Here is a 22,648-nt window from a genome sequence, read left to right on the forward strand (position 1 = left end):
GGTGATGGTCTTCCCGGGGCCCTCAGAGGGGTACTCTTGAAGCCCACTCCACAGTCAGAGCAGGCTTAGCTAGAACTTGTGGCTGGGCACAACAGTACTAGCAATGAAAGTAATTCCTTACACTGCCCTAAGTACTAACTATGTGCTGGGTCCGTCCAAGTTTTTCACATGGGTTATCTGATTAATCTTCATCAGCAGACCATCCCATCACCTGTGACGAGTTCAGGTGAGGGCAGCCTCTCTTTCAGGATGGGGCTGACAGCTTTGTTTGGGGCCTGGACAGAAGCCTGTGCTGAATGAATCATCTGAGCTCTTCTCACATCTGCTAGCTCATTCAACAAACATCTGCAGAGTGCACACGGCATATTGGGGCACGTGTGTGCGTGTTTTCTCTAGGAAATGATGAGGATGGGGTGGGAGCAGTGCTGGGGGTGCCGTGGCCGAGCAGCGTGCCCGGATCCTGGAGGTCAGCCCAGCCGGGAGCATGCGTGTCCCCCAGGGAATTCCAAGGGCTGTCTGCAGGTTATAAGGTTCTGTGGCCAAAGAATGTTTCAGCCACGCTAGACTTTGAACAAAGTTCTTTCACAAGAGACTTCTCAGACTGCAAATATGTTCCTATGCCTGGAAAATCTGCAGGAGCAGGGACAGAACTTGCAGCGTGGCCCAAAGTAATGTATGGACAGTGCCTTCACTCATGATGCTTCAGTGGAAATCTGCAGAACATTCTCTGGGAATGGCTTCTCTGACACCTTGTGTCCCAAACTCTGGAGGGTGCCTACCGGGGGAAGCACTCCAAATTTGGTGGAGCTGGAGCCTCCCCTAGGATTTGGTGATGATGCGCACGATGCAGTTTCTGACCCCGAGGGCACTCCTGGCTACGGGGCCATACCGTATGCACCCCCACCCATCCCCATGAAGCTGCTCACCCGCCCTCGTTCCTTCCAGCACAGTGGAACTACTGAGGGAACTTCAAAGCCAAAAATGAGCTGGCCACACCCCCCGCTCACTGACTCGGAATCTTTTGGGGTTGTGAAGCAGCTGGGTTTTAGAAAAACTCCCTGTGGATTCTCTGTGCTGTTGGGGCTGAGAACCACTGGTTTGGGGGGCATCCCCCATTCCCTCTCCTGGTGTCGCTGCAGGCTCACGAATTAGGAACTTCCACTCCCTTTGAGCACTGGGAAGAGTTCCCTCTGCCACCACCCTCTCTACTCTGCCTAAGAGAAACGCACCTTCCTGATGAGATGGCAGATGTCTTAAATCCCACTGACCGAGTTTCTCAAGACGTTAGCTAAGGCATTCAGTATCTCCTCAAATTTGGGACTTCTGGAAATCCAGCTAAGGCCTCTGCTGAAATTCGTAAACCACATGATGGCTATGGCCAAGGCTTTCCTCAGGCCCCAGAGATGGGTGCCCCATCTCTGAAGGTCTCACAAATGAAGGAAGCTTACTGGGGACCCCATGGCTCCCCTTGCCAAGTGACGAGGCAGCTGCTAAAAGGCACAGCTGAGCCTGAGCAGAGAATAACGGCGGCGGACATGGCCAGCGCTGTCTGTAGCCGGGAAGCTTGGGAGCAGCGGGCAACCACAATGCCTTTTCTAGTAACAGCATTTGGTCTTTGTGTGTCTCTTGGGGCAAGAATTCTGCAACAGGAAGCACACATGTGTTTTGGAGCATTCTCCACTGGATGCTTCACCCTGAAGAGGGGACTTGGAACTCCACCTGTGACAGCATCCCCATGTCATCTCTTGGAGACAGCATCCAGTGGAAGGCTCCCACAGCCACATGACAATCAGCAGCCATGTAATGCTGCCAGGCACAGTGAGACTGGAGGCCCCAGAAAATCCCTCACATGAGGTCCGAGGCTCCATGACACCACATGGAGAAGTGTTCTTTCCAAGAGACCAGGTGGCATTACCATACTGTGACTCTTGCTGGAGCTTGGAGCAAGGTGCAGCAGCAAGCCTTACCCCTTCGCAGGGTGCAGGCTGAGTGACAGCGTTGCTGGAAATAACACACACTTGCTCTTGATAAATCTAGAAGTAATGGGGAAATAACTACCCTCCAGGGTCCTTAAAGAGATACAGATTGTTGGGATCAGATGTCAGCCCCAGGATCCCAACTTTTGTCCCAAAGGCAACATGAGTGGGGGAAGCACTCCCCATGCCACTGGGTCTGCAAATGCACAGGGGTCCCTGTGCCCAGGGTACCCCTCCATCCTCTCCCCAGGGCTGAGCCATATCAGCTTCAGGACACAGGAACACCCAGAAAAATCAATGATTTCACCATCAGGCAGAGGGAGGGAGTAGCATAGATAACACATGGGTATTACCAGACGCTGGGCTTAATATAAAGAAAGAAAATTTCTTTTTGATCAAAAGAATAAAGTGGGATCTAACCTAGAGAACAAAGACACCCTTAATTTTGGCACAAAAATACAGGATGCCCAATTAAAATCCCAATTTCAGATATACAACAAATGATTTTTTAGTATAAGTATATCCCAAATATTGCATGGGATATACTTATTATAAAAATTCTTTGTTGTGTGAAATACAAATTTAACTGAGCAGGCTGTATTTTTATGTGCTACATCTGAAGAAGGAGGCAGTTCCCAAAGTGTCCAAACACGAGCAGAGCTCACCTGATGGCTTCTGCAATCCGGGTACTCTCCTTTCTCCGGTCACTGGACAACCGGCCAATTAGGTAGGAGTAATCTAGGCCGCTGCAGAACACGCTGCCCACTGCACTGAGAAGCAGCAGTTTGCTGTCATCTGTGGCCGCGTTGCACAGCGCTCGCCGGACCTCCTTCATAATCTGCGGGCAGAGACGGATTTTTGGGGATGGTAAGTGTCTACCTATACGCCAGGGGCTTCCAGACCTTGAGCCCGCCAGAGGCCTCACCCTTGAGGGCAGAGTTGAGTGCATCTTCTCTTCCTGTGCAGGAAGACTCTGCTGAATACAAGCCACATCCAGACTAAGCAAAGAAACACCAAAACCAGAGCTGCCCTGCAGCAACCCCCAAGCAGGCAGAGTGCTGAGAAGGTGGCAGTGGGGTCACTGGCCTCAGACTTGGAAGCCTGGCTTAGAGCCATGTAATCCCTGGGAAATCTCTGTAAATCTTCTTCCAGCATTTGCATGTTTAGCCCTTTTCAAGGTGTGAGAAAAAAATTGCTGTGCACAGCCCAGGTAAGTTATGTTAGCCTTCTCTAGAAGGCCAGGTTTAGTTATACTCTTGCTCATCCTTAATTCAACTAAGACTTTTGCATGGCTCACGGGTAGCACGTGGGAAGTGCGCTTTGGCATCACAGCTCCCAAAATTTTCAAGGTGCCAAGGAAGACAACCATCAGACACAGATTCTGTATCCAGCTAAACTATCATCCAAAAGCAAGGGTAAAAATCAGGCATTTTCAGCAAAAGAACATTTACCACTCTTAGACCCTCACTGAGAGAATTTAAAAAGGATGCACTTCAGAAAGAAGGAAACTATATTCAGAAAGAAAAACAGACATGCAAGGAATAACAGCCAACAAAGAAATGTGGTGAATGTGCTGATAAATCAATATAAGAATGACTATAAAATCATCAGACTGATATTGACCAACTGAGGCTGAGGGTTTGCACAAGGGTAGAACTGGGGTCCAGGCGGTAATTAGCGCGTCAGATGAGAGAAGGAATGACGACCGCATGCCAAGCTTCTAGGTCTGGGCGTGGCGGAGAGGTGAGGATGACGTTTAGGCTTCACTATGTGTGCAGAACTTAGGGACAACTTCTTAAAAGTACATGGATTACAATGAATGGGGAAGGGGTTAAAATAAAGAAAGCTCAATCACTCAGTCCAACAGAAGTGAGGGAAGGAGGGAAAAATAAGTGAGTAATTGCAAAAAAGGCACGGTAAGAGAAAACAAGGCATGCACTTGCCTGGGTGGAGCTGAGAGTCCAACTGGGGAGACAATAAGTGAATAGGCTTTTAAGGGATCATTATTAATTTTTCAATAGGCATAATCATAGGGTACAATGGGAAAATATTATGGGAGCCATGTTCTCAAAATTATACTTTCTAAAGAACCCATTTATTAAGCACTTGGAGGTGCCACGGATTGTAACAGGTAATTTCCACGTATTTTACTCCAAAAAAAATCCCATCTAGGAGGGAATGGTATCCCAAACTTGTGGGTAAAGCAAGGGAGACTCAGAGAAATGGCATGAAGCTACCCAAGGTCAGCAACAAGAGGCAGAACCACGGTACAAACCTCACCCCCAAATCCCTTCTCTTTCTACCACTCCATGTTGTAGGGTGACTTAAATAATTGGGTGAATTTTAGTGGGGAAAAAAAAATAGGGCTGAATGTCAGTTCAAATGGAGACTCTCCTAGCCTGTGATCTGTGAGGATGGGAGAGGCACTTTCCATTCTAACAGGGTGTCAGCCACAGATTCATTTTGAACATCAAAAAAGCAAAGAGGCCACTATCTTGTGGGTCCTTTAATCCATCTGCCTCCAGAAATAGACACACTCTGAACAATCCACAGACTCTATTTCTCTGAGAGGCAAATAAAAGAAAACCGCGCTGTAAAGACGTGAGCTGCCATTCCACACACGACTCAGACAGTGGCCTCTCTCTCTGAGGTCACATTTACTTGTCAATTAGTAAAGACAAAATCAAACAAAACAGCCACCTCCTTTATGAATTAAATGGAAAGTAAATTTGTGTTTCACTCATGCGAGAAAAGTACAAACTATATATTTTTTAATTTAAAGAATGTTTTATCTAGTTAGTATGGCATTCCTTTGACTTTCTCGTGTCGATAAGCCAATTTGGACTGACGGCTGAAGTTCTATCTCCTTGAAGGACCTCAAATGGTATAACGTACCCGGTTTGTTTCAAGTAAAACATTCTAAAATGATGACTCCCTTGCTCCCTTAAACTTGTCTGCTGCACCCACATAGCTACCTCTGGATGGTGACTTGCTAGGCTGTAACCGACCAGTGCCCTCACAGGCTCCCGGGTAATGCCTCTGCAACAAACGGTCCAAGACTGCTATGCATTTTGAAGCCCTCAATATGTTCTTGAGATTTACTGCCCTTGTTAGACACTTGCTGGCTGCCACTTGCTCCAGCTGTCAGCATCCACTAGAGAAAGCACAGACCCCCTGCTACTTCTACCTTCGGATCTGCCATGGCTTGGAACCAGATCACCAAATTCATTAGAAGTGGGTTGAAAGGGAGAGTAGACCAGAGTCCCTCTCTCTACTTCATCTTTACTTGCTGAAATCAGTCACCCAGGGCCCATCTCACCTATGACCACCTTCATGAACGCTTTCCCTAATATCCCTAATTAAATACAAACTCTTCCTTCTCCCAACATCACACATGTCCCTGCTACGATGCTTGTGACAAGCTCCCTTGTAGAATGTGAGCATCCTTGCCTCACCCTACCTCCTGCTTGCCAATGATCCCCTCCACGGGAGTCATACCCTTGTGGAAGCCCCTCCCCATGAGTGTAGACCAGACCTCGTGACTCACACCTAACCACAACGTACAGCAAGAGTGACAAGATGTCCCATCCAAGAGGAGATGGGATCCAAAAAGACAGAGCTTGTCTTGGTTGTCCTCTTTGCTCTCTCTCCTCCTTGGAGCTCTCAGTCTGGGGAAGCAGACCATGTCATGAGGAGCCCATATGGACAGGGGAGCCATAGGACAGGGGACTCATGTCTCTGGCCAGTGAGAACCTGCCAGCAGTGACTTGGGTGAGCTTGGAAGAGGATCCTCTTCCACTGAGCCTTGTTGCAGCCCCAGGCAACAAGTCTTGACTACAGGCTTTGAGAGAAAACAAGCCAGAAGCATCCAACGAAGCCATGGATTAGGATTCCTGACCCACAGAAACCGTGAAAGAACGTTCATGGTTTTAAGATTCTAAGTTTAGGGCAATTTGTTATTCAGGAATAAATAATACAATTCCTTAAAAGCTAAAACAGATGAGTAAAATCTGTATGACCCTTGTAACACCTAGTCCAGAACCTCACACATAAGAAAATTTAATAAATGTTTGTTGATTTGAATGAGTGGCACAGTATTTACCTCCTCAAAAAGTTTACAGCGTAATGGGGGGAACTAGACATTTAACAAATTATCACACAAATACATGTACATTAACAGTGGAGGGACACATAGTGCTGGGAAAGCTCCTGAGAGGGGGATATAACCTGGCCAGGGAGCTTTGGGGTGGGGAAGGATCCCGTGGAAATGGTGGTTGAGCTGAGACCTGAATGAAGTACAAGGCCACTAGGCAAGGATGTTTCAGTCAGAAGTACAGGTATATGCAAAGGCCCTGGCGCAGGTGTGAGCATGAAAGAAAGCCAGGCTGACTGAAGTGCAGGAGACGAGAAGGGGGACGTGTGGTACGAGGCAAGGAGGCTTGCAGAAGTGGCAGGTCAGAACACACCAGACTCGCTGGCCACATGAATGGTTTTGATTCTTAATCAGAGCGACTAAGAATCACTGACGTGTTTAAAGTACGTGTGCACACGTGTGTGCGTGTGTGTGTGTTTGTGTGTGTAGAAGGGGTGACTTGATCAGATTTGCATTCCCGGCAGATCACTATGCCCACATTGAGGAGAATGGATTACAGGGTAGGAAAGATGAAAGAGTATGCTTGTTAGCGGGTTATTACAACAATCCAGACAGAATATATGGTCCTGATGGAAACAGAAGAAGGCCTATTAGTGGGCTATTCAAGGATTAAAGTTAATAGGCCTCGGGGGTGGTTGGATATGGTGGGTATGATCAAGAGGGTGTGCGGTGTGACTCCCACATGTCTGGTGTGCTCCCTTGGACAGTGGTGGTGTGGTTCACTGAGGCTGGGAGCACTGCAGAAAACCGGGAGTTGAGAGAGGGCTTGGGGTCTTCTTTTTTTTTTTAATATTTTTTTTATTATATTATGTTAGTCACCATACAGTACATCCCTGGTTTTTGATGTAAAGTTCGATGATTCATTAGTTGCGTATAACACCCAGTGCTCCTAATGGGGAAGTGGATGGGCTTTTAATCACCAACACTTTGGACAATCTATTTTGCTGGTTCTTTCCTAAAGGCGCATTTTCATCATTTTCCTGGTTCTTTGCTATATTCCAGACAGGAGCAATATTACAACATACCCGCTAGCCTCAGAATCTAGTTAACACACCCCATAATGTATGAATTTCTGCCCATGAGGCCAATCCAACCAATGTCCCACATACAAGTAGAAAAAGAAATTCAATTAAGACACGCGGGGCGGCCTCGTCCCAGTTGCTCCATGAATAAGTAAGACTGGGTCTGCTGGAGGCCATTGAATCACCTCTGCTTCATCTTAACAATGATGGGAACGTTTACCGGACACTTCCTGTGTGCCAGGCATTCTGCGAGCCTCTTTGCGGACATTATCTCTAATCCCACGAGCAAGATATACTGTAACTTCTATAGATGAGGAAGCTCAAAGAAGCAAGTGACTTCCCAAGGCAAGCTAGTGGAGGCAGGATTTGAACCTAGCCCACTAGACTCCAAAATCTATATTCCTCTGCTAACACCTCTTCTTTTCACTGGGATATTTCTTTCAGGCTACTTTACCCAGTTGGCCAGCTTACCTATAGAGTCAATCCACTTTGGGTGTTGAGATGGCTAAAAACACCAGATCAATATTTTTTTCCATTTTCCTCCTGTTCTGTTACTGACAGACACCAATTAGCAATGGAACCCCTAACTCACCAAACCCTCATCTCAGGAGTTGAGAACCTGTGCACCTGACACCAGTTGGAGGCCTCGCATCTTCCATGGTGAGTAGGCAAGGGTTAACGCATAAAGCTATCCAAAGAGACAGGATGAATTGGGGGACTCCACATTTATTCGACTTATTGAAGGAAATGCTGTGCCTTTTAAAAGCGTGCTTTTAAAAAGCAGTGAAGTAGAAAAAAATCCAAGAAGAGTTGGTCTTGTGCAGATGTTTCACGATGAGCCTAAAATAATGAGGCTTCCAGGTGTATAAACACGTGAAGGGCAGCCTTGGGGGTAAACCACCGAGGTCTATGCAGCAGAGAACCCTGACATGGTTTCTGAAGGTACAAGAGAGAGACCCCAAAACACCATGCTTAGAGGAGGGGCAGCAGGTGACCAGCAGCTCCACAAACCGCAAAGGCTTTAGCTACATCTCTTGCCTTATGGCAATCGTTCCTGACTGTCGCACACACAGTCCCTTGACGGAACTAGAGTTAATGTAAATCGTAATGATCAGACATGTGATTACGAGTTTGAGAACACAGCACCTCCTCTCCCACCCACGTGCTGGGCCTCCCCGAGCATACCGGATACACTGGGTAATGCCAGACCACCCTGCTGAGCCCAGTCTGGGCAGATGGCCACTCCCTGAATGTGTCCCTGTGGTTAACACACCCCTGTGGTTAAGCCTTGTGTCTTCACTACTGCTGTAGAATCAGATTGCGGGGTATCACAGGACAGGGAAAGGGAGGTGGGGACTTCGCTGTCTTCCACGGGCCAGGCACTGGGCTGAGTGCGAGAAACAATATGGTGGGCACGAGTGGCAAGGGTCCTGCCCCCTGAAGCTGATGGGACGCTAGGCCTAAGTTCTCTAAACCTTCATTGTCTCATCTGTAAGAGGTGGATCGGTGGATCGTAAGAATCCTACATCAGGAACGTCCTGGGATAAGCAGAAGATACAAAGCACAAAGAGCCGCTGATAGCTGGCTGGGTCACAGTTTTTGTCATTTACCACTCCGTCGCCCTGTGGCAGGTCGGTCTAGTTGGAGAGGGCTTCTTGGATGAGTCTTTTCCCACATTTGCACCACTAAGAAGCTCTTTAAAAATAGGGGCGCCTGGGTGGCACAGCGGTTAAGTGCCTGCCTTCGGCTCAGGGCGTGATCCCGGCGTTCTGGGATCGAGCCCCACATCAGGCTCCTCCACTATGAGCCTGCTTCTTCCTCTCCCACTCCCCCTGCTTGTGTTGCCTCTCTTGCTGGCTATCTCTGTTAAATAAATAAATAAATAAATAAAATCTTTAAAAATAAATAAATAAATAAAATAAAAATATTACTCATTTCTTCATTGCTCCCCCTCAGTACCCCAGATTGTAAATGGTGCTGTCTACGAAACGGCATTAAGTATTCATTGTCTCCCTGTTGTGTTCACCTAAAATATAAGCACGATTAAGCATTAAAAAGGAAAGGTGGAAAAGACAGGTAAAATGGACTTCATCAAAATTTTAAACATCATACATCCAAGGACGCCATCAAGGAAGTAACAAGTCACAGAATGAAAGTGTATTTTCAAATCATACGTCTGATAGAGAAGTCTTAAAACTCAACGGTTAAAAACAATTTTAATAGGCAAAAGAAGTGAATAGACATTTCTCCAAAGGAAACAGAGGGACAGCCAATAAACTCATGAAAAGATGCCCAACATCATTAGTCATCAGGAAAATGCACATCAAAACCATGGTGAAATGCCACCTCACACCTACTCCAACAGCTACAATAACAAGAACAGATAATAACAAGTGTCGACAAGGACAGAGACACTAGAGCCCTCGTACATGGCCAGGGGGAATGGAAAATGGCACAGCTGCTGTGAAAAACAGTCCCACAGCTCCTCAAAAACTGAAATACAGAGTCACCATACGACCCAGCAGTTCCACAAGGAGGAATAGAGCCAAGAGCACTGAAAACGTGTTCGCACAGAAATTCACGCACAAACGTTTGCAGCAATATTCGTCATAACACAGTAGTCAAAGATGGAACCAAGACAAATGCCCATCACTGAATGACTGATAGACAAAATGTGGCATATCCATACAAGGAAAGGAAGGAAGCACGGACGTGTGCTACCCCATGGATGAACCTTGAAAACATCATGTTCGGTGGAAGGAGCTGGTCACAGACCACATACAATACACTTCTATTTACACAAAATGTCCAGAATGGGCAAATGTGTAGAGACAAAGTAGATCTGTGGTTGCTGGGGTCTCAGCAAGGGAAAAGGGGGAGGGGATGGCAATGGGCATGGGGTTTCCTTTGGGGGTGATGGAAATGTGCTGGAACGAGATCGTGGTGATAGTTACATGACCTTGTGTACCTCAAAACGGTACGTTAAAAGGGTGATATGTATGGTAGGTGAATTCTGTCTCAATTGAAAAAAAAAGCGGATTCCTTCCAAAGCAAGGAAATTTGGCATGCTTGCAAAAGCCCAAGATACGGTGTTTGGGGTCTGGGGCTGCCCTCTGACTAATTCTGAGACCCAGATCGGTTTTCTGAATCTCTCCATTTACTGGGGTCTTCCTCTGTAAAATGGGATAGTATCATCACCTGGTCATAAAGATCAAATGGAGAATGTATATGAAGTGATTAGCACGTGTGTCCCAGAGTCAAGTCTGCATGTGTGTTGGCTATTGTCATTGGCTCCTGATGAAACAAAGAGAAAGCCAGTGCCCCCTTCCGAGTGAGAAGTCCTCCCCAGCCAGACCCTCCCTGCAGGTGCCCCATCTCTCACCTCGGGGGTCAGTGCGTTGTTGTCCGAGGTCTGGCTGGACAGCAGGATGTGTGTGAACCCCTCTTCCTTCCGCACGACAATGTCCCGAAACCTACAGTTGCTTTCGTTCTGTCGGACGCTGTACCTGAGCCTCTTGTCAAAGACATAGTCCTTCTCTGCTTCCAGCTTCCTCTTCACAGGGCTGTGCAGGTTTAATCCCCCGTTGGTCAAAGCAGAACCTTCCAAAATCAGACAACCAAAGTGAGAAGCTGACACAGAACAGCCACACGAGAGGGTGATCACAGAACGTTCAGACTGGATGTGGCTGGGACCTCCGTGCACCATCTGTTCTTAGGTGGAGAAGGGCCCAGGACTTAACTGCTTCATCTCCAAATCTGAGCTAGGACAGAGAGTGCTCTCTGCGGAGGGCCCCATAGGACCCTCAATCCCCCTCCCACACTTCCACCGGGGAGCCTCCGCCTCGGCTCATGTGCGTTCAGCAGCAAGGAACCCGCTACTCTGAAAACTGATGGCCACAAAACAAAACCAACCAACCAACCAACCAAAACACTGCAGCTTTATTCATAATCACCAAAACCCAGAAGCAACAAATATGTCTTTTGCCAGGGGAATGAATAAACAAACAGGTCCGTTCATATCGTGGAATATTATTCAGCTATACAAAGAAATTCGTTATCAAGCCACGAACGTACACAAGTGCAAGTGCAAGAGGCCAGTGTGAAGGGCTACGCCTGGCACAATTCTAACTACACACGATCAGTCAAAAGATCAGGTTTCCAGGGATCGGGTAGAAGTGGACTTGAAACATGTGAAATACAGGGGATTTTGAGGGCCGTAAAACAACTCTACAGGAGACCACGATGGGGAATGTGAGACATTAAGCATCTGCCAAAACTCAAAGAACTTTGCTGCACAGACAGTGAAGCTTAAAGGATGCAAATTAAAATAAATAAATTTACGAGACTGGGGGACTCCAAGGAAGGCATGAAGCATGTTATCAAAGAATCGAACTGTATGACCAATGTGTGAAACAACCTCACTGAAGAGGGTGGGAGGCCCTCAGCACCTCAGAAACTCTAGGAATGACCGGAGTCTATACAACTAAAGGCTAGACAGCTCATAGAGAAACCCTGTGCTGCAGCTGGCAAAGCCCATTCCCATGGGGGTGGGTGAGAGTTCAGAATTCTGACACTATTATCCACGTGTGCTGGAAGTGAACGGTTAAATGAATGGACGGCAGATGGATGGCAGAGAAGCAACGCTTTTCACCACTGGAGTGGGAGTTTACAGGTAAGTCAGGGGAGGGGGCGTTGAAGGGTCCGTGCGGCAGTGGGTTCAGAGTGGGAGACATCAGGATGAACTCATGCATCTATAACACAGATACAGAGTTACATTCGGACATAGTTACAGGTACGTGTGCATACACGTGTATTTCCTCCATCTGTCAGCTGAGAGGGCCCAGAACCATTGACACCCCAACAGCAGCGAGCACACCGAGGGCCCAGACGTTGGTTTCTGATACCATTCTCAGTAAAAGGAACCAGGACTCCCTGAAGAAATGGCGGATCCCAGGTCTGGGGCAGGAAACACACAAGATAAGCTTGTGGTGGCAGAAAGGAAGGAAGTAGTAAAAAAATAAAAAATAATCTCTGCAGTGAAAAGAAATGTCAAAAGGACAGAGGAGCCAACTGAAAGAGCTCCCAATGGCCAAAGGTTGAACAACGTGAGCAACACAATAGACTAGAATTGCGTTATAAACTGAAAATATAAAATCAATACCTGTGAGTCCATACTGATGTCAGTAAATGATCAAATTCATAAATAAAAGGGGGAAAAGAATGCAGAAGAATTCCAGTTTCTGTAGATTCCCTGCCCGCAGGGAGGTGAAGCCTAAGTCCCCACTCGTTAAGTGTGGGCTGAGCCGGTGATTCCTTCCGCACAGCACAGCATGGAAAGTTGGGGGGCGGGGGTCGTAACTGGGTGGTGGAGAAACCCGACTGGGGCAGATGGAGAAGCCAAAGCCCCCTCAGCCAGGTGACAGGGACCAACATCAACAGTGATGAGTCACAGTAATGGTGTGTGCCCTCAACACGATGTGTGGTCTTCCTCCCAAAAACCTACAACCCCAGTCTAGGCCTGAGAAAAAGATCAAACAAATCCAAATCCAGGGGCACTCTACAAAATAGTTCATCAGTACATTTCAAAACGGTCAAGGTCATCGAAAACCAGGAAAGTAGGAGAGACTGCCAAAGCCAGAGGAGCCTAAAGAGACATGACAACTCACTGAAATGTGAGATCCTGGATGGGATGCTAGAACAGCCATTAAGCAAAAACTAAGGAAACCTGAATAAAGTTAAGGGCTTTGGTTAATGACAACGTATCATGATTGGTTCATCAACTGTAGCAAATGCACCACTCTAAACATAAGATGTTAATAACAGGAGGGAGCAGGTTACGGCATATGGAGAAATTCCCTGGATGACCTTCCCAGTATTTCTCTAAGTCTAAAACTGTTTTAAAAAGTGAAGTTCTTTTTATTTTAAAATTAAGTGAATAATAATATTTTTTTAAGACCCCACAAAACAGTTCTCAGACAATTCTGACATGCAGGCAGGTCTGAGAACCTGGACCAGTGGTTTTTACACTTGAATGTACACCAGGATCACCTGGAGAACTGTTAAAAAATCCACCTGCTGGGCCCCACCCCAAACTGCTGCTACTGCTTCAGCAACCAGGCTCTGAGAGCCAGGGTCCAGACAAACCAGGGGTCATCCAACACCAGGTGCCTCCCTGAACCCCAGGTGAGCCCTCTTCATGAATGCTGGTGAAGGTCTGAAGATCTTGTTGAGTGTCCCCATTTCTGCTGCGGGTGGTGGGTGACTACCCCATGCAGAATGGAGCTGCAGCGAAGTAGGAGGAGGGGGTACAAGGAAACACAGAGAGGGACTTACTACCTATTAGAGCCTTTCATTTAGTTTAGAGCAGGGATGCTGGAACCCAACCAGAAGCTTGGGAAGCCCAAGGGAAGCCTGAAACCCAACCTGCCCCCTAGTTGGGAAAATTACTGTGTGGACAGAGTGAACACGCCCTGTTGGCTGATCCTCTGAGAACAGGTTATGAGCATCAAGAAAGAGGACACAGTAAGCAATGAATGAATGGTGGCTCCTACTTGCTTTATAATAACTATTGCCTGGCTCAGCACAAAAATATTCCGGCAATATTTTCCTGCATGAACCCTGTCTCCCCAGCAATACTGTAAGCATCTTAAGGGCAGGATCACTGTTAGACACAACATAGCCCAGCATAATACCTGTGCGCCAAGAAGTCCATGGGAATCATTCCTTGGCCCCTGGAGCCTTGAGTCACCCTGGGGGTGGACTCGGGTCCTCACTTAGCCTCGTGGGTCTCAGAATCTCAAGAACCGAGTCTAAGGCAGGGAAAAGGAAATGATTCCCCGGACAGACCCCTCCTCCTGCATGCTGGGTCCCCACCCAGGTGAGCACAGAACCACAAAGTGGCACAGAAGCAGCAGGGCCTGTGTCGTCGGACAGCGTCCTTGAAGCCTCCTCCTTTCGTACTTTTCCATTACTCAAAGCAACTGGGCTTTGTCAAGCCCCATGATGCGGGTAAAATGATTCAATGAACTCCGGAAAGTAAACTCGAGCATTTAATTAAAAGGCTGGTGTAGAGGGAGCTGTTTCTTCAGGGTTAACCTCAAAACCTTCAGCTCTTCGGAAGCACTTCCTAATTGGAGCTGGCCGGGGTTTCTGCAGCAGCCCGGGCAGATCCGTGCCCTGGCCTTGCCGGCAGAGGTTAGGGCGTCGTAGAGCTGCTCTCGGAGGGCACTGGCTCTCGCCTGTGAGAAGTCAGAAGCTCGGGGCTTGTACACATCAGCGCCTTCCAGGTCTGGGAAAGCTTTGACCGAAATCCTCCTGCCCCCTCCCCCAACCAAGTCAAGGTACTAATTAACAATTTAATGAGAGAGGAGGACAGGAGGCTTACCTTTTGTGAACAGTTCTACAGGTTGTCTACAAATTTCTCAACAGTCCTACGAAACTGCCTGTCTCTGTCTATTTTGCAGGTAAGGAAAAATGAATAACTGGCTGGAAGTCACAAAGATTTTAAATGGTGGGACTTGGGTTGGAGTCAGCTCTCCCTCATTTTATTTATTCATTTGAAATGTGATTATCTATCACCTCCTATGGGCCGGCCGGATGCTAGGTGATGGAGATCCAACAAAAATCAGAGAACTAAGGTCCCTGCCCTCACAGACTATGCTTCGGGTCAAGGAGATCAAAAGTCAATAAGTAAACTATTACCTAAAATTGGGACAGATGAGAAAATATCGAGGGATGTGACAGAGAACAACGGGAGTGGGGTGTCTCTGAATTCAAAGCCTGTGCTCCTTCTGCAAGAGCACAGGATAAAGCAGCCCGCAAAGGACCATCTGACCCCATAAACCACAAAACTACCTGAGGAAAACAGACGGGTTTATTCTCTCTCAGGACCCTGGGCTCCCACCTCTGATGGTGCCTTGCAGGGTGCACCATCTCTGGGCCCACATGAGGAGGAGAGCCTCCTTGAGGGCTTGAATTCACATCTGCACCAAAGCAGCTAACATGGGCCCTGCATTTTAGGAGATTCCGAGCAAAGCTGCTCCCCAGAGCCCCTCAGCACCTCAGAGATACTGGCCTCACACCGAGCTGTCCTCAAGTCTCTCCCCCTCTGTGGCATTGTGCTTCCTGAGACTGTGGCAGGCTTACCGGGAAGACACCACGGGAAACAGAACATGCTGGAAGCATGGAAGCTGAGGGCTCTGCAGCCAGTCAGTGTGGAAATTCCAGCCCTGTGTTTGCTAACTGGGAGAAGCTTGGAAGCCACATGAGCTCTTGAGCATTAGTCTCCTTGATAACAAGATGGGGCTGACAGGACCTGCTTTTCAGGGCTGCTTTGAGTTCAGTTAAAGAACCAACAGGGGATTAGCAAGTGCCTAGCTCATCCTAGGCGCTCCACAAACGTTAGCTGAAGGACCCCAAGTCATTCCAAAAAAGAGGAATTAACTGGTAAGCCCTGCTCCTCCTCCCAGCCTCTAAGCCTGAGGCATAGACCCAGGCCAGGATGTGGCATTCCAGGCACAGAGAGGACTGACAGCCCTGTGAGTCCATAAATCAGGGGGAAACCCAAGAACGGGCCAGACTTCAGACCCCCACACTCCCTCTCATGAGCTACAAGCCTGGGCGGCTCACTCACCCACCTTCTGTGCCCCTATTACCCACGTGTGAATCGGGAAAAAACATTCCTGCCTCACAGGATTGTTGCCAAGTAAAGGAAGTGATGGTGGCCGCATTCCTGGGACACAGAACAGTTTCCTTCCTTCTTTTCCCTTCAAACCTTCCCACATTCCTTCCTTCGAAGTAAGTACAAAGGAGTATCTGACGTTAAGAAAGTTCCATAAAATCACGTTCTGACACAGCCCCTCTGCTCCAAACACGCGGAAGTGGCAGATAAATACTGGACTCACAAACAAGATAATCATCTCTGTGCGTGAGAGGCAGAATGTCGACACAAAGCACTACGTGGAGCACTGGGCAGGAAGCACACTCAAGGGTGGCAGAGACCAGTGTCCCACACAACACAGGAGAGGGGACCCAGGCCCAGGGCTTGACACTGGGGGGTGGCACGAGGCCCCCTCCATGAAAGCAGGACAACAATAAGGAAACCACCTGCTGCCCACGGTCACACCTTTGTTGGGAGCTCCGGGCCAGGTGGAGGCAAACACGAACTATCAGAGAGGGAGGCGGGGAGAGAAAGCAAACAAAATCAAAACACAACTTTCCTTCTTAACATGAGCCTGTTACACCAAAATTCCAAAACCTGAAGACATCTAAGGCTTAGAAACCTAGCCAACAAAATCAACACTTGTGACATGAATTACTCCAAAGAAGATAAAATGAGCATCATGGAACAATCTGACAAGGACTTTAAAACAGGAATGTTTCAAATGCTCAAAGTGACAGATACAAGAAAAAAACACACATTCATTGAAAATAAGAAGAAATTCTCAAAAACAGAAGGAAAAAAAATAAGGGTGGGGGTAAGGTAAAGAACAAATGAGAAGAAAAATGGCAAATGGGAGAAAAATATTGGCATATCACAGATAAAAGACTAAGATCCCCAAATTGTAAGAAGTTTTAAAGACAAGTCAGAAGGACCCAAATTCCTCCTTTAACGAAGAGTAGTCAGAAGATATGGGCAGGCACCCACAAATATTACATGAAAATAGCCCTTAAGCACAAAACCTCAACTTTCTTTGATAATGCAAATTAAAACCCAAAATAATGGAGTAAGATTTAAAACTATACTGAGATACCATTTCCCACCCACCCGCTTGGCAAAAGTTCAAAATCCTGACGCTATGCTCTGCCAGAGAGGATGTGGGGAGTTGGGCATTCTCTTAATTGTGGGTGGAAGGCAAAATGGCATAACAGCAAGGAAGGGAATTTGGCAACACGTGACAGAACTGTTTATGCACTTACTCTCAAGCCAGCAACCCAATTCTAGAAATGTGACATCAACATAAACCTCTAACAGGACAAAAATATATGTGCCTACGATGACTCTTTACAGCACTCTATGCAATTGCAAAATATTGGAAACTATCCGAATACCCAAGCGTGGGTTGGGGACATAAACTAGGTACAACCACACAATGGAATACTACGCAGCTATGAAAAGGAATGAGCACGGTCTCTGTGAGCTAACAGGGCGTCGTGTCCAAAATATATCTTCAAGTGGAGAGAGACAAGGTGCAAAAGTACTTTACGTTTGGTGTAAGAAAAAAACAGAAAGAGCTACATCTGTTTTTTTTTTTTTTCCAGAAAGAAACACAGGAGGAATACACCAGAAGAAGATGAAACTGGTTATGCAAATACAAGTGGGCACAAGCAGTTGGCAGGGAGAATAGAGGAGAAGGGGAAGGGGAGAGATGACACTGTTCTCAGTGCATCTGTCTGTTTTAAGTGCTAGAAGTATATTAAAGCATGTCAAGAAAATAAAATCAGGGAGGATGAAGAAAAATAGACTGAATGCAAACAGAAAGAGAAGAATCTAATCTAATCCTATCATAAGCACAATGGGGGAGGGTAGAGAACCAATACAAGTAACCTTTGAAAGCAAAATTATGACTTACATACCCTCAAACAAACCCTGAACTTTCCCTAGTGGATTTGTTTTCATAGTGGTTGGCAGGGGGCAATTCCAGAATTATTTTATAGGCAGGATAGGGTTGAGCAAATAAGTAAATGTGTGATATTGTGGAGAGACAGGGTTCTCTCAATGGAATAAGGGTCAAACAAATACGGAATGGGGAAGGCGAGGAAGAAATCAGTGGGACTGGAATGGAAGAAATTTGGACTATAATAGGAAAAAATGGAATATGGATCATAGATTATTACATCAATGTTAAGTTTCTGAAATTTATAACTGTGTTGGCTTAAGAGAGTATCCTTTTTCTTAGAAAATACCCATACTGAACGTTAAGGGGTAAAGAGGCAGGATATATGCAATCCGTACTGAAGTGGTTCAAAAAAGAATAATAATCTGTATATAACTTGTATAATCATTTATACATAACTTATGAGTGTGTATGTATATGAGTCTATATCTAAACATATATATGCACATACATATACATAAACATATGGAGAAAGAGAGGCCAAACATATAAAATGTTAAAAAAAAAAAACCAGTGAATGTGAAAAGAGCCTCTTGACAATGTTTTCTGTAAGTTTTAAATTACTTTAAAACAAAAAGTCAAATACACTTTAAAAAACAAATATCCTGCAAATAAGAATCAAACTAAAATTCCATTCATGGGATAGCTCGAAGAAAATAATATTTGAAGGGGTAATCACTGAGTATTTTCTAGAACTTAAAAAAAAAGGCAAGTTTTTAGTTTGAAAGAGCACTCTGGTTCTTAAGCAAGACGAAGATACAAATGATAGTGAAACTGCAGAATGCCACAGGTAAAGAGATCTTCAAATGTGGTCTGGAGGGGGAAAAAAAATCACATTATCACAAAGGGTTGACAGACTGATAGCAACAGGGACAGCACTGGCCTGGGAAGAAAAAAGAACTTCTGCCATTGGAATACTGGGAAAACAAGTGTCAACCAAGACTTTTATACCCAGCTAAAACAGCATTTAAAGGTCTGAGTAAATGGGCATTTTTCAGACACCCCAATGCCAACAGCATTTATCTACCAGAGTCTGAAGGAATTACAAAGAGAAACTTCACCATATAAAACAGTTAATTCAGAGGAAGACATAGGACTCAAGAAACAAAGTTGGTCTTAAAAAATGTCAATAAATGATATTATGCAGCCACCAAAAAAAAAAAAAGAAAGAAAGAAAGAAATCTTGCCATTTGCAATTACGTGTTTGGAACTAGAGGGTATTATGCAAAGTGAAATAAGTCAGTCAGAGAAAGGCAATTATCATAAGATCTCACTGATATGTGGAATTTGAGAAACAAGGCAGAGGATCATAGGGGAAGAGAGGAAAAAATGAAACAAGATAAAACCAGAGAGGGAGATGAACCATAAGACACTCTTAATCTCAAGAAACAAACTGAGGGTTGCTGGAGTGAAGGGGGGTGGGGGGGATGGGGTGCCTAGGTGATGGACATTGGAGAGGGTATGTGTGGTGGGGAGCTCTGTATATTGTGTAAGACTGATGAATCACAGACCTGTACCCCTGAAACAAATAATACATTATATGTTATTTTTTTAAAAGCCTAAATAAATAAATAAATAAAATACCTTCTGGATTCTAAAAAAAAAATTAAAAATAAAAATAAAAATAAAGTATAAAAAATTTCAATAAACGAAAAATTTTTTCAGAAATGTAATCACTCACTACAAAAATAATAAATACTATCTCTGGTGTTTAACAACATTGGGTGTTCAAAACAAAAACAAGATGTCCGATGAGAATTTAAGCCAAGTGGTGTCCTCCTTGCTATATTCAATAGGAGGACATCCTATTTGTTTGAAAAGATTCATAGTTCAGTATGTATGCTAAAATTTAAGAATACAAATATAATATGTGGCTGGCTTCTAAGTCAGCCCATTGTGAGGGAACCTATAAAACGTACAGTTCATTAACAAAGCTTCAAAACTTCAGGGAATGGGGATGAGAGAAGGAGCAGAGAAACAGAAGGCAAAATAAAAGAAAAAAATCCAAATATATTAAAAATTGCATTAATCTGAGAGAAGATTAGATTAATATATTAAAAGATAGAGATGACCCGATTAAACCAAAGATGAAAGAATTCAGGTGAGTGAAGGATTCCCTAAGGAGAGACCCTTAAAGACAGAAAAAATCAGCTCAACTCAGCTACAGAGAGGAGGAAACCGGGCCAATCAACTGAGAAATGGAGGGACAACTCCAAAACTATCAAGAAATGGCGTGCACCTGTCAATGTGCAGGAAGGAAAGGTGTGTCAGGAAATGCACTGCAGTTTGTAAGACACACAAAGAGAAATAGAAAAACATGGGAAGCTGCCCTGGGATGAGGAAAGGCAGAGGTAAATGGCTGGAGGGGGCCAGAGAGGACGGCACGGATGAGCTGCGGACCACAGAAGACTTCTACCACACGGTATCAGCTTTCAAGAAACACATCCAGTCCAGGCAGGGATCGGAGTCTGTGCCCATTTTCCCTACCAAGACCGTGTCAAACCTCAGGCGCAGAAGGTCATAGGGAGGAAGGAAGGGAAAGTTCAGGCAGATCATCAGAGGATGCTATCCCCAACTGAGGGATGCACTGTCCATGCTATTGCCATACTTAAATGGTCTTTCTCAGGAACTCGGGCAACTCTGGTCATCATGGGCAGTGGGGTTAGGAGAGATCTCTACACCTGCCCAGAACCATCCAAAATGGAGACTTTAGGGTCAGTACAGCCTCGTCTTCAAGGTCCTTTCTCTCGACGGCTCACCATATGCAATACCTATATTTTGTTGGGTACTTAGTAGGCGATTCACATAGCTTACCTCCTCCAATGCTACCAACAACCCTGTAAGACACAATTTTATCCCCATTTTAGAGAAGACTAAACCAAAAGCCAAAGTCATCATGCCATCAGAAAGTGCCAGGATAGGGTTTAACATCCAGCATCTTGATTTCAAACTTGACGCTTAATTCAAGCACCAACGCTCAAATCTAATACTAGTCTTGGGCCCTCCCACTGGTGTTGGCTCTACTTTTCTTCCTAAGAGCCCAATCTTTACAAAACAGGGCAGGAAGGAAAATTCGGATGTTACACCTGGACCGGTGTCGTGTGATGCTATTACCAAGCCAAGCTCATTTTGCTGTGTTATCATCTGTATATCTGCTTGATAACCCCACTGAACTCTTTGGAGACAAGCCTGAGAGTTACTCACGTCTGCATCTGCAGGACTGAGCACAGTGTCTGGTAAACAGCAACTGCTGTACAAAGGGCTCATCGGGGAAATGAATGAGTGAAAAACAAATGGAGCAACTCCATTGCACCACGGGCCAACTTCATAATTAACAGTCCTGACGTTGGGACGCATTCCATGTTCACTTCCCAATGTGCTGGTCACACTCCCACAACTTTGTATTAGCCCCGTGCATGAAAACATTTGTTTTCTGAAATCAGGCTCATCTTACACCTAGATGACTCCTATCAAACTGGCCCTTCCGCCTCATGACAGCCGAGCGAGATCTCACCTCTCAGAGATACCCAAGGAGACAGCGCAGTGTCAGTGCTATGAATTTTCCTCCCCTTGCACAGAAAGTAGTAACACCATTTGTAGTCTGAGCCATCAGAACACAGAAGGAAGAGGTCAAGTGACCGGAGTCCCTCTCTGTCCTGGAATGCCCGTGTGCTAAAGGTCTCGCCCGTCTCAATGCAGCTCTGCTGTTACCTGGTTGGGAAGTCTTCCAGAGCAGCTCATCCCTCTTCTTGCAGCTGTATGGACATCCTTCTTCTTTTACAGCCTTTACCTTCCACCATTCATTCAGCGCACAATTAGGGAGTGCCTATGAGGTGCCTGGCACCTGGGACACGCTGATGGGCAGAAACAGACAAGGATCCTGCTTTTCAACAGAAAGTACTGTCATGATGGAAATGTTCTATGCCTTCACTGCCGAATACAGTAACCAGTACTTGCATATGGCTATTGAAATTTTAAACTTTTTGTTTCATTTTAATTAACTGAAATCTCGCCACACCTGACTGGTAGCCACCATCTTGGACAGTGCAGGTCATCATGCTGCAGGATAATGATCTTGCATACCTTGCAAATCCTGATGTACCTTTTCTCGACTGTCTGACTCCCTGCTCACCCTTAGATAGAGTCATAAAGACAAGGGCTGTGTTGGTCATTATTAAATCTCCAGGAGCAGTGCAGCCCAGCACACAGAAATGGCTCAGTCATTCCTGCACGCAATCAATGAGCGGATAAAGGAATAAGTGTTAGACGTATAATCAAAGACCTACAGAAGTTTCCATTTCCTGACCGAAGGAGAGGGAGTGAGAACAAGAGGCCAGAGAGCAGGAAAGGGGTCTGCTTCTGGCCCCATGGAAAGATGCAAGCCCAGGAATCACCCGTCCTGCCCATTCGCCCTACTATTCTAGTCGTGATCAGTGCCGTGGGATGCAGATTGATTCACAGAGAAAAGGGAGGGCTGGGACCACCTTAAGGGCAATTCACACTGGAGCACCTTCAGCTGCAAAGTATGGCAGAGGGGTGGGTGGTAGGGAGGCTTAAAATAAACAAAAAAGAAGACTCATCAGTTCCAAGGTTGAGCGAAACTATCACTTTGTTGACTGCAGGGTTCGGGTTTTCCAGCTGCAGTTCTTAGAAGAGAAAGTGATAGTTCTTGTGCATGAGAGCCATTTCCTGGTCTGTGGTTGACTCACCCAAGATCCCTAAAGCGTTGTGGACGGTTCTGAGAGCACCCCGAGATGGGAAGGCGGGGGTGGGGATAGGGGGTGTAAGGTTTACACGTCCAGTGCGTCGGGAGGAATCAGACTCAGCAGTCAGGGACGGCACCGTCTTTCAACAGAAGCATGGCTGGGCGGTCAGGATGTT

The 22,648-nt window shown here is 46.0% G+C and overlaps 1 protein-coding gene across 1 annotated transcript in view; it reads right to left on the reverse strand.

Annotated features, from left to right (window-relative positions):
- The window catches only part of CDYL2 (chromodomain Y like 2), a 166,139-nt gene that overhangs the window by 17,157 nt on the left and 126,334 nt on the right, over positions 1 to 22,648 (reverse strand). The window contains exons 3-4 of the mRNA XM_045796056.2: positions 10,534 to 10,751; positions 2,642 to 2,814 (exon numbers count right to left, since the gene is read on the reverse strand). Coding sequence (XP_045652012.1) covers positions 2,642 to 2,814; positions 10,534 to 10,751 — 391 coding nt within the window. The remainder of the gene's footprint in view (positions 1 to 2,641; positions 2,815 to 10,533; positions 10,752 to 22,648) is intronic.

The sequence above is a fragment of the Ursus americanus genome, chromosome 21, assembly GCF_024610735.1.
Source record: "Ursus americanus isolate L20-20 chromosome 21, mUrsAme1.1.p, whole genome shotgun sequence".
In the NCBI taxonomy this organism is placed as follows: domain Eukaryota; kingdom Metazoa; phylum Chordata; class Mammalia; order Carnivora; family Ursidae; genus Ursus; species Ursus americanus.